The 13346-nt window shown below is 41.7% G+C and overlaps 1 protein-coding gene across 1 annotated transcript in view; it reads right to left on the minus strand.

Annotated features, from left to right (window-relative positions):
• The window catches only part of LOC139228591 (alpha/beta hydrolase domain-containing protein 17B-like), a 70991-nt gene that overhangs the window by 13948 nt on the left and 43697 nt on the right, over window positions 1–13346 (minus strand). The window contains exon 3 of the mRNA XM_070859744.1: window positions 1939–2118. Within this exon, the coding sequence (XP_070715845.1) occupies window positions 1939–2118 (180 nt within the window). The remainder of the gene's footprint in view (window positions 1–1938; window positions 2119–13346) is intronic.

The following is a 13346-nucleotide window of genomic DNA, read 5'->3' on the forward strand; positions in this document are numbered from 1 at the left end:
AACCCCCTTATCTCCGGAATCAACCTAGTGAACCTTCTCTGAACAATCTCCAACGCAAGTATACCCTTCCTTAAATACAGAGACCAAAACTGTACGCAGTACTCTAGGTGTGGCCTCACCAACACCCTGTACAATTGCAGCAGGACTTCTCTGCTTTTATACTCTATCCCCCTTGCAATAAAGGCCAACATTCCATTTGCCTTTGATTATTTGTTGTACCTGCATACTAACTTTTCACTAAGAATTTATGTACATTCAACAATATATTGCAGCTTTTATATTATATGCCTCTTGCCACAAAACAATTTTCTTTTACCTTTTTTTTTTTAAAAAGCAGCTTATCTATTTGAGATGTTGATTTTAAAGTTTTGTGGAACCCGAACCTCCCACATCACTCAGTCTTTCCCCATTCAAAAGTACACTACTTTTAAAAAAAAATGCATCACCTCTCATTTACTGACATTGAATTCCATTGGCCACTAATCCATTTCACCATCTGATCAATATCCACATGCAATTTCCTTTGGCCCTCAATTATTTTCTGTGCCACATATTTTAATATCTTTTGCAAAGTTTAAGAAAACTTCAAAAGGTAAAATTCTATAAACACAGCCTTGGAGACAGGGCCTTTGATGTGGGAGGTTCAATCTCTTATTTACCAGTATTATGTTTGTGTGGGAAGTGTTGCTAAATCTTGTAGGCTGAGAAGTTACCACAGCTGACAGAATTTGTGGTTTTCTGCATCCCTTTCAACTGGTTTATTTAAGGGTGCAGTCACACTAGAACTACAGCACGGGGGGGGGGGGGGGGGGGGTGGGGGGGGGGTGGTTGGCAGTGGTGAGGTGGTTTGGTTATGCTCCAATACTGCAGTTAGTGTAAATGCAGCCTTAATCTGGCATATCAGTGTCCAACCAGACACCATAATGAAGCTGAGCAAGACTCCCTGGAAGAGGGAAGTCAGTTTCAACATTGGCACCCAATTTATACTCCACGTTTATTTTTTTTAGTGTCAGTAGTTTTAGCTTTACACCAATGTTAAACCTGCGGCGTGTAAATGCATCTCAAGTCTCTGTATTTCCAAGTCATCCAATATCAGGAAGGAGTTCTGGAAATACGATATTAGGACACTAGAGCTGAGGTACTCCAATACCTTCAGCTCTGTGTCACGGTCATCTTTATCATCCTTTCATTCATACCACGTTGCCTGCATGACACCATTATATTATATTGCTGCCTCTAACAATAGCCTCAACTTCAGTGGGAGTAATGGAACACACACTTGGGCTAGTCAACATGGTAAATACAAAAAGCTGCCACTTTACTGGCAGCAAGCTTCACCAGCCAACAGGAAAAGTCCACGACCAGATAAGAAAGTCACAATTCACAATGCCTTTGCCGGCTTTGTGGAATCCATTCTGCAAATGAGCAGGGGGGGCAACAGAGGATTCACAGCACCAGAAACTCCAGCATACTACTGCTTGCAAAGCTCCTGTAGTATAAAGAAAATATCTGAGAGTCAGCCACACAACATAAGCAACAAAAATGGTACAAGATAGATACTAGTTAAGGGTTACTTAAAAAAAAACCAGGCAACTAGTAAATAGGGCTATATTTCAGTCTTGTGGTTCAGTTCATACTCATAACTCTCTGACTGAATTGTGCTTTATAACTTACTTCCAATGATCTACTATGTATACTCTATTATATAGATAGAGGTCACACAATATACAGTAGTCTAGGTCATCTGCAGCATACTTAGTTATGTTGCCTTGTCACAAGTGATTTATTTTCGAGAACTATTGCTGTCCAAACATGCATTTTATCAATAGAATTAGAGCTTTGTGTTGTCACTGTAAAGGGACAAGGATGAGTGTGGGATTTGACAAGGAATTAGCCCAGCAGACCAGCTCCAGTTGAACCACAGTAACGTGCACTTACTTGGGGAATGCATCAAAGCAGTATGTTTTCTTGGTGTCTGGGAATGCCACCCGCATTCCTGAGGTCAGAGGAGAGTGCAGAATAACGGCAGCACACTCATACCGGGAAGCCAAGTCTACGGTCGGAACGGTACCAATACTCTGCCCATACAATATAATGTTTTCAGGACTGATGCCATATCTGTAAGGGAAAAGAAATCAAGCACATGAGGGAGGGTCACCACCTAAAAGGTCCCATGTTCCACTTCAAAACAATTCCTGCCCATTTGTCCTTTTTAATCTTGTTCTGTACTTGAACGTACCAAGTGCAGTTCAGATTAACACCCATTACAAATGATTTTTGCTGCATTCAGAATACAATCCAGCAGCAGACGCAGTTGTAAAAAACATAAATCTGCAAAGCAATAAGAGAGAACTTGTATTTATATAGCACCTTCCATGGCCTCAGGATGTCTCAAAGTGCTTCACTGCTAAGTAATTACTTTTGAAGTGTAGTCATATTGATTTGTAGTCATATTGATTTGCAAGTTAATATAGTAGCCAATATATTCACAGCAAGTTCCCATAAACTACCATGAGGTGAATGACCAGTTAATTTGTTCTGGTGGGACTGAATGCAGGATTATTGCGGCTAGGGCACCAGGAAAATTCACCACTCTTCTTGAAATAGTACCATCTGAACAGGCAGACAGGAGCTTGGTTTAACATCTCATCTAAAAGGCGACAACTCCGACAGTGCAGTACTCCTCTGCAGTGAGCCAAGCTTACAATTAATGTGCTTGACTGTGTCAGCAGCAGTGAGAACCACCCACGATGTATAAAAGGAGATTTTCTGCTTTCTACTCATGCCAATGTTTTTGTTAAAATTCCTGACGTACAGTGCCACTTCTATTTATTGCAGGACAGTACAGCAATGGATTTTGGGACAAAGATAGTTGAAGGTGCCAATAAAATGGATTGCAACTCCAAAGAGATAAAATTTAACCTGTGCAACCAAACAGCTAATTCTAGTGAAAAAAGACAAATATATAGTTAAATAGCACTTAAAAAAAATTAATTTCTACCTTTTCACTAGAGAGACTGACAACAGGAATTTCTTCCCAATGATATATCAATCCAAAATACAACATAAATCAGAATTGTAGCCGCCCCATAAAATATCTAAATCTCGTGTACATATTTTCTGTTTTATTGAATTCTCAAAACTGCACATATTTTGAGAGACTGCACAGATAGATTTTATTGAAGTGTACATTCATGTATATGGGGTACAGTAGCATAGTGGTTATGTTATTGGGCTAGTAATCCAGAGGCCCGGATTAATAATCTGGAGATGCGAGTTCAAATCCTACCATGGCAGCTGGGGAATTTAAATTCAGTTAATTAAATAAATCTGAAATTAAAAAGCTAGTATCAGTAATGGTGACCATAAAACTTTGTCATAAAAACCCATCTGGTTCATTAATGTCCTTTAGGGAAGGAAATCTGCCGTCCTTACCCGGTCTGACCTTTATGCGACTCCAGACCCACAGCAATGTGGTTGACTCTTAAATAGCCTAGCAAGCCACTCAGTTGTACCAAACCGCTACAACAAAGCCAGTACTGTTGGAGTACAGTCACCACACTGACTGCAGCAGTGCAAGGTGGCTCAACACCATCTTCTCAAGGGCAATTAGGGTTAGGCAATAAATGCTGCCTTGCAAGCGACGCCCACATCCCGTGAACAAATAAAAAAATATATATTTTGTGATGCCATTGTACATTATGGTTGCATGGTTCTTGGAGTGATTCAATATATCCTGTACATGTTTCCAAAGCAAAACGCTCAAACTAATCCTTCCATCTTTGTTTCAGTTCAAGTAACATTTATAATGATCTAGAGAACAGATGTGTGGGAGTGCGTTGCAGGCTGTGTAACACTTGAGGTTTGGACAATGTCACAAACTAGAGACAATGTTCAAAAAAATGTACAAGCAACATAGTAACTTTGAGAGCACATTAATCCTCGAGTCCTTGGACACTATCCCAGACATATTTATTTTATATAACTGCATTGGCGAATATTCTGTTCAGCTTTTACGACTGGAGTTGAAAGCTTCCTCTTCTTCCAACAGTTTCACCTTGGGGCTTTGCTTTAATTTTTTTGAGAAAGACGACTCTTAATGCAATACCATTCAATTTTTAGGTATCTATGGTCAGCTTCAGGCCGTCCCAGATCAGATATAGCAAGCTCAGATGCAAAGTGAAGCTCCCCTTAACCTGCATCAACCTCAAATGAGGGTGCATTCGGCACCAGTGTGACTTTCACTGTGGTACACACCAGCCACCTTTGTGGCACAGTGTGGGCATACTCCTGGCAGATGTAGCTGAAATTATACTGGGGCAACTGCATTACACTTTGCGATACTGATGCTATATATAGGACTGGACATCAGCTTGTGTTCATATCGTCAACCTTCCCTTCAATGGCTTATGGTTAAATTTGGAAAGAAAAAAATCAAGGCAAACATGGCAGCCAACTTGCACACATTATGGTCCCATATCCAGCAATGAATTAAAGGACGTATTATGACATGGTGCTGGTTAATGTTAGACAATGCCGAGAGATCTTTTACATCTACCTGAGCACAGAGTCAGGCCTCAGTTTAACATCTCACCCAAAAGACAGTACACCTCTGACACCCAGAGTGTCAGTCTAGATTATTAGTACTATGGGAGTACCTTCACCGCACGGATTGCAGAGGTTCAAGGCAGCAGCTCACCACCACCACCTTCTCAAGGGTAATTAGGGGTGGGCAATAAATGCTGGCCTTGCCAGTGATGCACATCATCCCAGGAATGAATTTTTAAAAAATACTTAGATTCTTGGAGTTGGGCTTGAGCCAATGATATTTCGACCCAGAAGTGAAAGCGCCATCTCTGGGTCAACCTGACACTTAAAAATCTCATCATATTCAAGACACAGTGGCAAATGTCTTAACCTTTAGTAACAAGCACTATTTATTAAGTGTTAAAACATCTTGCGAAAGCTGCACAGACAGCACACACCAATTTCTGTACGACAATGCAGCACAAACTTTACAACATGCAAGGTCACAAGACAGATATGGATAAGGAAGGCTGATGCCTAGTGCCAGAGAATTGAATTATGAAGACAGACGAGAAAAGCCCGGGCTCATTAGCTTTGAAAAGAGGTGAGTGTGGGAGCCTGCTAGAACAATATGAAATATTACAGTATAGAGAAGGAAAAAACAGAACACAGTTTCCAAGGTATGCAATAAAAGTAGGACAAGGGTGCACTGGTTCAAGACAAATTCAGAGCCTAAGTCAGGCTATTTAACCCACCATGGTTCATGCATTCAGAAGAGCCCAAAGTGCCCTCACCACTGCATGTAATGGTCTTTAATTCCCAAATTTTTTCCTCCGTTACCCGAACCAGAAGTCCGTTCCAAATGTTGTATGAAGAAGAAATTACTGACGTGGGCCCTAAATTTGTCTTTCACCAGTTTGAACCAATGCACCGTTGTCCTACTTTTATGGGATACCTTGGAAGGTGTGTTCAGGTTTTGCCTTCTCTACACTAATATTTCATATAGGTCTAACAGGCAACCCCCCCAGTTATATCTTTTCAAAGCAATCGAGCCTGGGATTTTCTAGTCTTTCCTCATAATTCAATTCTCTGGCACTAGGCATCAGCCTCATAGCTCTTCTTGCATCAGCCTCATAGCTCTTCTTGTATTGCCTCCAGAACGTAAAATGTTTCCCTTGTGTCTTTCTACAAGTTACTGAACAAACAGCTTCCTTGATTTCCTGCCATGAAATTACAGCAGTCTATATTTATTCTGTGATTTCTTCCCGTTCCCATATTTTCAAAGGAAATTAATTTAATCAACATTGGAATGTGCGTATTTTTTGGCAAGTTAAACGTTGATTTGATGACTTCACTAAAGAGAGTAAAGGTCGAGTCCATTAACCTTCAAACCCGCCCTCCATTTAGCAGATACCAGCAGTGATGCTTTTTATGGGCAGACGATGTCCTATTAATTATTAATTAGATCATTTATGTACAATAAAATGATCTTGCATTCAGCATGTGACCATCACCTTTCAGTCAGCACATTAAAATCATGGGTTTAAGTCCTAATCCAGAAATGTGAGCATATAATCTAGGCTGCACTTCAGTGCAGTACTAAGCAAGGTGCCGGATTTTAGATGAGACAATGGCCTGATATTTTGTTAAGAATAATAGTTAAGGCCATCAGTGCTCACCATTATGGAGTAACTCGGGCAGCAGCTTCCGAACTGCATACGTGCGCAGCAGTGTTCTTATAATTTTTTTTCCGTGCGTGGGCCCTTTAACTGGCTGTACGGCCCATTCAAATCTTCGCGTAAGCATGGTTATTCACATTGAAAAGCCAGTGAGCAGCCTTTGCAGGACTTCCAGACCGCTGTATGGCTGCGCAGCTTAAAAGGAACTTTGACGCGCAGTTAAATGTGGAAATACGAAAGTTGCTGTCAGAGTTGCCCTGTTTCTTCACAAACCTTGCCGATAGACTCGGCATTGAAATCCATGTAGTCAGGTGCAAATGAATTTTTAACAGTGTGATAAGTCTTAATTACTGCCAAACAACCTCTCTGGCAAAGAAAATTAAATTTTACAAATGTAGAGGCGCATTCCTTCATAATGTAACTATTGTTGGACTTTCTTTCATCTCGCTCTCAATTCCATCTTTCTTTCTCTTTATTTTGCTTTCTGTACATGATTTTACAATGAATTAAATAATCAAGTTCATACTTCCTGCTTTAGACTCTGCGTGCTTTAGTGAAGATTCTTCAATCTGATTGGTTGAAGAGCCACATTGTTGCTTTTCCTGTTCACCGATGCCACAGATCCCCTGTAGAGGGTGGTGTGCTAGAATTGATCTCTCAAAGCCATAAATTGCCATTCAAAGTCGGTGGGCAGCTGTAGCAAGATGAACAGCAAGCGGTGCTTCTTTGCCGCTGACCGCAAAATCCAAGTCAGTAAATCACGGCCCTATCTTGACTGTTCAGATAGACATGAGATCACATGGCACTTTTTAAAGAGCAAGGAAGTACTCCCAATGTGTGGCCAACATTCATCCCTCAAATGACCACCACTAACAGATTATCCGATCATCTATCTCATTGCTGTCAGGAGCTAGGGTACACGAAACTGCTAAGCTCTAGTCACCCTTAGATTGACTTCGGGATGTGCTTAACTGAAATTAACCCAAGCTCAGGATGTACCCATTTACAGCAATTAGGCCTTGCAGCCTTAAAAAGGACAGGCCACACTACTCATAGGTCAACTTTAGCAGTAGACAACACTGCATGTTATATGGCATAATCCTCTGACGGGAGATCCGCTGGCAAGTATAAAAATGCATACACATTCACTCCAACTAATTGTTGAACTCCCCACAGCTGGCCATCAATTGAAATTGATGCTACAGGGATCGGTGCTGGCGCCTCAACTACTTATCTAAATCATTAATATAGATTGTAAGACAGAGTGTAATGTAGCCAAGTTTGCTGATGATACATGGGTGGGAAAGCAAGTTGTGAGGAGGACACAAAAAATCTGCAATGGGATAGACAGGCTAAGTGAGTGGGCAAAAATTTGGCAGATGGAGTATAATGAGAGTGTGAGGTTATCCACGATGGCAGAAAAAATAAAAGCGCAAATTATTTAAATGGAGAAACATTACAAAATGCTGCAGTAGAGGGAACTAGGGGTCCATGCACATGAAACATAAAAAGTTAGTATGCAGGTACAGCAAGTAATCAGGAAGGCAAATGGACTGTTGGCCTTTATTGCAAGGGGGATGCAGTATAAAAGCAGAGAAGTCCTGCTACAACTGTACAGGTGTTGGTGAGGCCACACCTAGAGCACTGCGTACAGTTTTGGTCTCCTTATTTAAGGAGGGATATACTTGCTTTGGAGGCAGTTCAGAGAAGTTTCACTAGATTGATTCCTGAAATGAAGGGGTTAAATTAAGAAAGGTTGAGTAGGTTGGGCCTATTTTCACTGGAGTTCAGAAGAATGAGAGGTGATCTTACTGAAACATATAACATAATGAGGGGAGCTCGACAAGGTAGATGCAGAGAGGATGTTTACACTCATGGGGAAATCTAGAATTGGGGGCATAGTTTCAGAATAAGGGGTCACCCATTTAAAACTGAGACGAGAAGGAATTTCTTCCCTGAGGGTTGTAAATCTGTGGAATTCTCTGCCCTGGAGAGCTGTGGAGGCTGGGTCATTGAATAGATTGAAGGCAGAGATAGACAGATTTTTGAGCAATAAAGGAGTAAAGGGTTATGGGGAATGGGCAGAAAAGTGGAGCTGAGCCCATGATCAGATCAGCCATGATCTTATTGAATGGCGGAACAGGCTCGAGGGGCCAAATGGCCGACTCCTGATCCTATTTATGGTCTTATGTTCTAAATTACTTAACGGACAAGAACTTCAGCCTTTATGCTTTAAAATCACTTAAAAATCCCTGAAAAAGTTAAAGCCTTGTTCAATTCGGTTGAAACTAGGTTTTTTAAAACAGCGTACCGAGTCATAACTACTGAACAACTGAAAAACTAATTTTATATTTCTGGAATGGCATATTTTTCCATTACAGGTATGATAAAAATTCCATCGTTTAGTTAAACTTTTCTTAAAGTTTCTGATATTTCAGCTTCTTCCTTAATCCCATGTGTATGTCCCAATTTGGATTTCACTCTTATAAAATGATTTAAAAAGTGATGAATAATCAGTGCATTTTACTTCCTGGTTTGCAGTGTGAAATTCTTCCATGTGACTGGCTGCTTAGCTTGATGACATCACTGTTACTGGATGCTGAAGATCCCCTAGACTTGGCGCCAGATTCAAATTAACATTGGGAGAGGCGATGCCATAGAGATCGCTAAATCTTTGTGGGCAACTTTCTTCGAGGTCAGCAGCGAGCATCATCACTTCGCCACTAACCGCAAAATTCGGGCCACTGATTTATCTAGTTCAAGTACTAGTCATAGGGAAGGGGAGGGGCAGTTAATAATTGGGAGAGCAGTCTGTTGTATTGAAAGGCCCAGAAATGTCATGGATATGCTTCTCTCTATTCAACAGCTGCAAGAAGGCACAACTAGAAAGCAGAAGTAGATAGATCCCCAAGAAACATTCATGCCCAGTTCGTTGTCAGGAGGAATACAGGTGCTCCACCACAGCTCTATGCACACTCACCTAAAAACTATTTAATTCAAGATTTAAACATTTAAGTAGCTATTGTGGTGGTTCAGCCATGTTGGTGTTCCAATGGGCCAGATCATAATGTGGAAGAACGCGAGTTTGTATCAATGATTCCTCACATGGCTAATTCCCAATAACGGCCAGCTCTTGGGAGAGACGGAGTACAGAGAAAATGTTATCTCCCATAATGAGGGGTGGAAATAAATTGGAGCACACGAGTTCATCGGATGGATTGTCATGCATCTTTGACCATGCCTCAATTCCGTGCACCAATGATCAGGACACACTGGGCCGAAAATTGTGGCCTCGCTGGGTGTGTACGATGTGCACACACCCCCGAAGAGGCCTCGCAAATGCCAGTTCTTGACGCAAAATCTTTGAGAGAACCGGCTTTTGCAATCTATCATCGCACGCATCCCCAGGAGAAGGACATTGCGGAGTAGAGATTGGGCTATTAAAAACAGACGTATTGTCTACTTTTACCAGTGCAAGAGTTTTAAAACATAGAAAAATTAAATTTAATCACTAATTTTTATATTAATAATCCTGTCAATTAAGGTAAGTTTATTTTAACCTTATTAAAACACATTAAAAAACATTAAAAAATATATATATTTTTTTAAAACATTTAATTACATTCAATATCAATTAAGGTATTTTATTAATTTATTGTGTTTCTTGTTTTTGGGGGGTATTCTTCTTGATAGTAATGGGAGCTCATACAAACGGAGTTCCCATTATTATCAATGAGAATACTAGATGTTCATTGGTGGTCCAGGCCCACGTGATATCAGAATACGATACATACCTGGAAGACATGTTCTCATATGCTGGACTGCGAAACTCTGCCTCCGACCGCAATCCTACGTTCCTCCGGGACCACCAGGTATTTTGGTTAAAAAAATTCCAGTCGGAGGCGTTTGCGTGAAGGAAGCCTCTGACCGCAATTTTCCCCCCATTCTGACACACCTCCTGGTGAACAATTAGAGGTAGGGGCAGAAGTATTTGAGTATTCATTTGGCTGCCAAAATTATGTACGTTCTTAAAAAAATGGTACTGAAATGACAGAACAGACTGTCCTGATGGTTAAGCATCTCAAAAGAACTGTCTGGTGTGGTACTGAGCCAAAGAGACCAGATGATCCTGCCATGGTTTGTGCAGAGGGCACTACCTAGGCTAGAGAGGGGGAGAAACAAATTCAGCTTGGGTTCCCAGCCCACTCCTAACTGCAATATACAAATATCTTTTGGAAAACAAGTGTGTGGACATGATTAGTATCAGTGCTAATGGAATCATTTCCTAAGCAAAGAGCCATCGCCTTCAGACAAGGAGGAAAGGGAGGGGAGAAACCTGGTAGGAAGTGACAGGGGTGGAGGCAGGAGGGGGAAGATCGGCCACTTGTGTCGAGTGCTGGATTACTGCCAGCAACAATGGAACTGAATCCTAGCAAGGAGTCAGCACCTCAAGAGAAATTAAGAGGGAAAATAAATAACAAAGCAGACAGTGTTGCTGTACTGAACAGTTTTAGTCCTGTGGTACACATGACAGCTGTTCGTGCTGCACCAGCTCCAACACAAATAGAATTACTGGAGCCCTGCCCTTATCCTGTGCTGTCTCGTGCCCTGTACTCAAGCAATACGTCATCATATTGCAGTATCACAAGTTTCTTCGCACAGACTTTGACCGAGATATAAAAAGGTCAAACAATCTGGCTCCTAATTTAAATCATGCCACATTTCAACAGCATGCCACCTATAATCATCGTATTAGTTCAAATGTCATGGTCTAATTCAGAGCTGTTCCTTTTTCTCCAGCTGCTGCTATCACACGATACCAAACTGAAATACACATCTGTTAACAACCAAATGTCTTGGGAAAGTCAGCTCTCCTGAAGGCACCATATTTTCCTGACATACAGTGCTACAACTGCTGATCACCCTCAGCATACTTCTCCGAAATCACTATTTTTCATGCATGACCCAAGACAGTTGTGGGTGGCTAACTGACCATGAAGGTTATCAGAACTTAGCAGGATCCCATGCTCAGCGAAATATGCAGGGAGAACACCCAAACTAGAACTTTGTCACCAAGAGGGAGCCTGCCTCTATGCGAAGAGAAAGATGCAGCGGTGCTGCAGTAGCCAAAGAGCATCCAAGGCCCTGATGATCAGAGCACAACGTTCGGGTTAGGCTGCAGACTGAACCAAGGCCTAAGGTTTGGGGGTTGGAGGGGGCAACATGAGAGAAAAGAAGACATGCCTACTAAGACACCCTTTCCCTCCATAAAGTTCACCTGCAGGACTTCCACTGCTGTCTCAGGGATTACTGTCACCAGTCTACTGGAGGCCCTGAGGCAATGGGGGCTCAGGAAGAAAGCAAGGAAATTTGGGTAGCTTGCCAGCCTCTGCCTCCCAGTCGTCAGTTACATATGCCAGGTGAGGAAAAGGCAACTTAAGTCCTTCCCGACTGAGACAGGAGAGCAAAATAGCGGTCGGATTTGGAATGGGGCAATGGCTGCTGCCACACAATCTGTGCGTTTTCTGCCACTACCCTGCCCGCTTTGTGGCAGCACAACCAGTCCCAGAAGAGGAAATCCTGTCATATAAAAAACACCACACAGAGCCCCACAGGCAGGCAGCATTCTGCTATATCTTCCTGTGGAAAGCAAAGTCTTCTCAGTTTCAATGTGCTGGTGTCATGGCAACTCGAGACACTGTTTCTGTACAAGGTTGCCCGACAAGCCGCAGACTTTAGGATAGAAAAGCACTCCAGTATAGGGTAGGGCCCTCTGTTCTCTTGTAACTGCAGCCTTGTCCCGAATGTTTGCCATTTTTACAGTCCTAGTCCTCACTTGCTGAACTTGACCTCCATTTGTGCATAAGAACTGTTTAAATTTGTAAAATATCTATTTATTTTCCCTTGAATTTTAAATGAAATTCCCATTTAATGTGCTTTTGTTACTTCAGTCAAGAACCTTTAACTTCAATCATTAAATGAACTGTAGTACAACCATGTACAGAAACCCTGGCTCAATTATACCATTTTTTTCCTCACAGATTACATAGCCAGGCATTCATTAGGATTAAATTACATACAATCTACGAAACTTTGGCCTGTATAAAACAGACTTTTATACCATGCTATACGTTCTAAAGAAGGATCATTGCTATTTTGAGCTTGCTGGAAAAGGTGGTTGGTCCCACTGCCATGACATCATATACAAGCAAATCAATAATGATTTCCCAATACAAAGGGTAAAAACTGCACTACACATTCATCAACAAGGCTCAGCTGGCAAATGTACTGCTCAGTTTGGAATTCAACCACCATCTTAGCGGAGTTAGCTGGAATCAGCATCAGCACTGCTCGAGAGTGCTGCAATTGGGTTCAGTGCGCCAAGGTTAGGGAGGGGTAAAACAATTCCTGCTCGGTTTAACTTTCAAGAAAGACTTGCATTTCTAGAGCACTTTTCACAACCTCTGGACGATCCGAAGCGCTTTACAGCCAACGAAGTACTTTTTGAAGTGCAGTCACTCTTGTAATGTGGGAAACGCGGCAGCCAATTTGCACATATCAAGGTCCCACAAACAGCAATGTGATAATGACCAGATAATCTGTTTCTGTTAGTGGTTTAAAGACCACAGCCTCCATAGAATCTTTGGCAAAGCTTGGCACTGGCTGGGTCATTGAATATATTTAGGAGATATACAGATTTTTGAACTGCAGGGGTGTCAAGGGTTATGGGGAGCAGGGGCCAAGATCAGATCAGCCATGATCTTATTGGATGGTGGAGCAGGCGCGAGGGGCCAAATGGCCTGCTCCTGCTCCTATTTCTTATGTTATGATTGTGATCTGGTGATTCCTGCTGAAAAATGCGTGTGCAGATGTTGGGTGACGATAAGCCCCCCTCACCACAATCGAACAGTCAGCCGATATCTTTAACATTTACAACTACACATGCAATGTTATTCTTATTTAAACAAAAGGAGCTGAATGCTGCACACTTTTACCACATTCCTACATTTCACTGCTGTGTTCGATTTCACAAGTCATTTTCAGCAGCTACTTTCACATCTACAACAGCTTCTCAGCTATTTGGTGATATGTGGGTGGAATAATTTCTTCCTAAAAAGGTTCTGCCATATATCTGCCCAG

The sequence above is a fragment of the Pristiophorus japonicus genome, chromosome 18 (genome assembly GCF_044704955.1).
Source record: "Pristiophorus japonicus isolate sPriJap1 chromosome 18, sPriJap1.hap1, whole genome shotgun sequence".
NCBI lineage: Eukaryota > Metazoa > Chordata > Chondrichthyes > Pristiophoridae > Pristiophorus > Pristiophorus japonicus.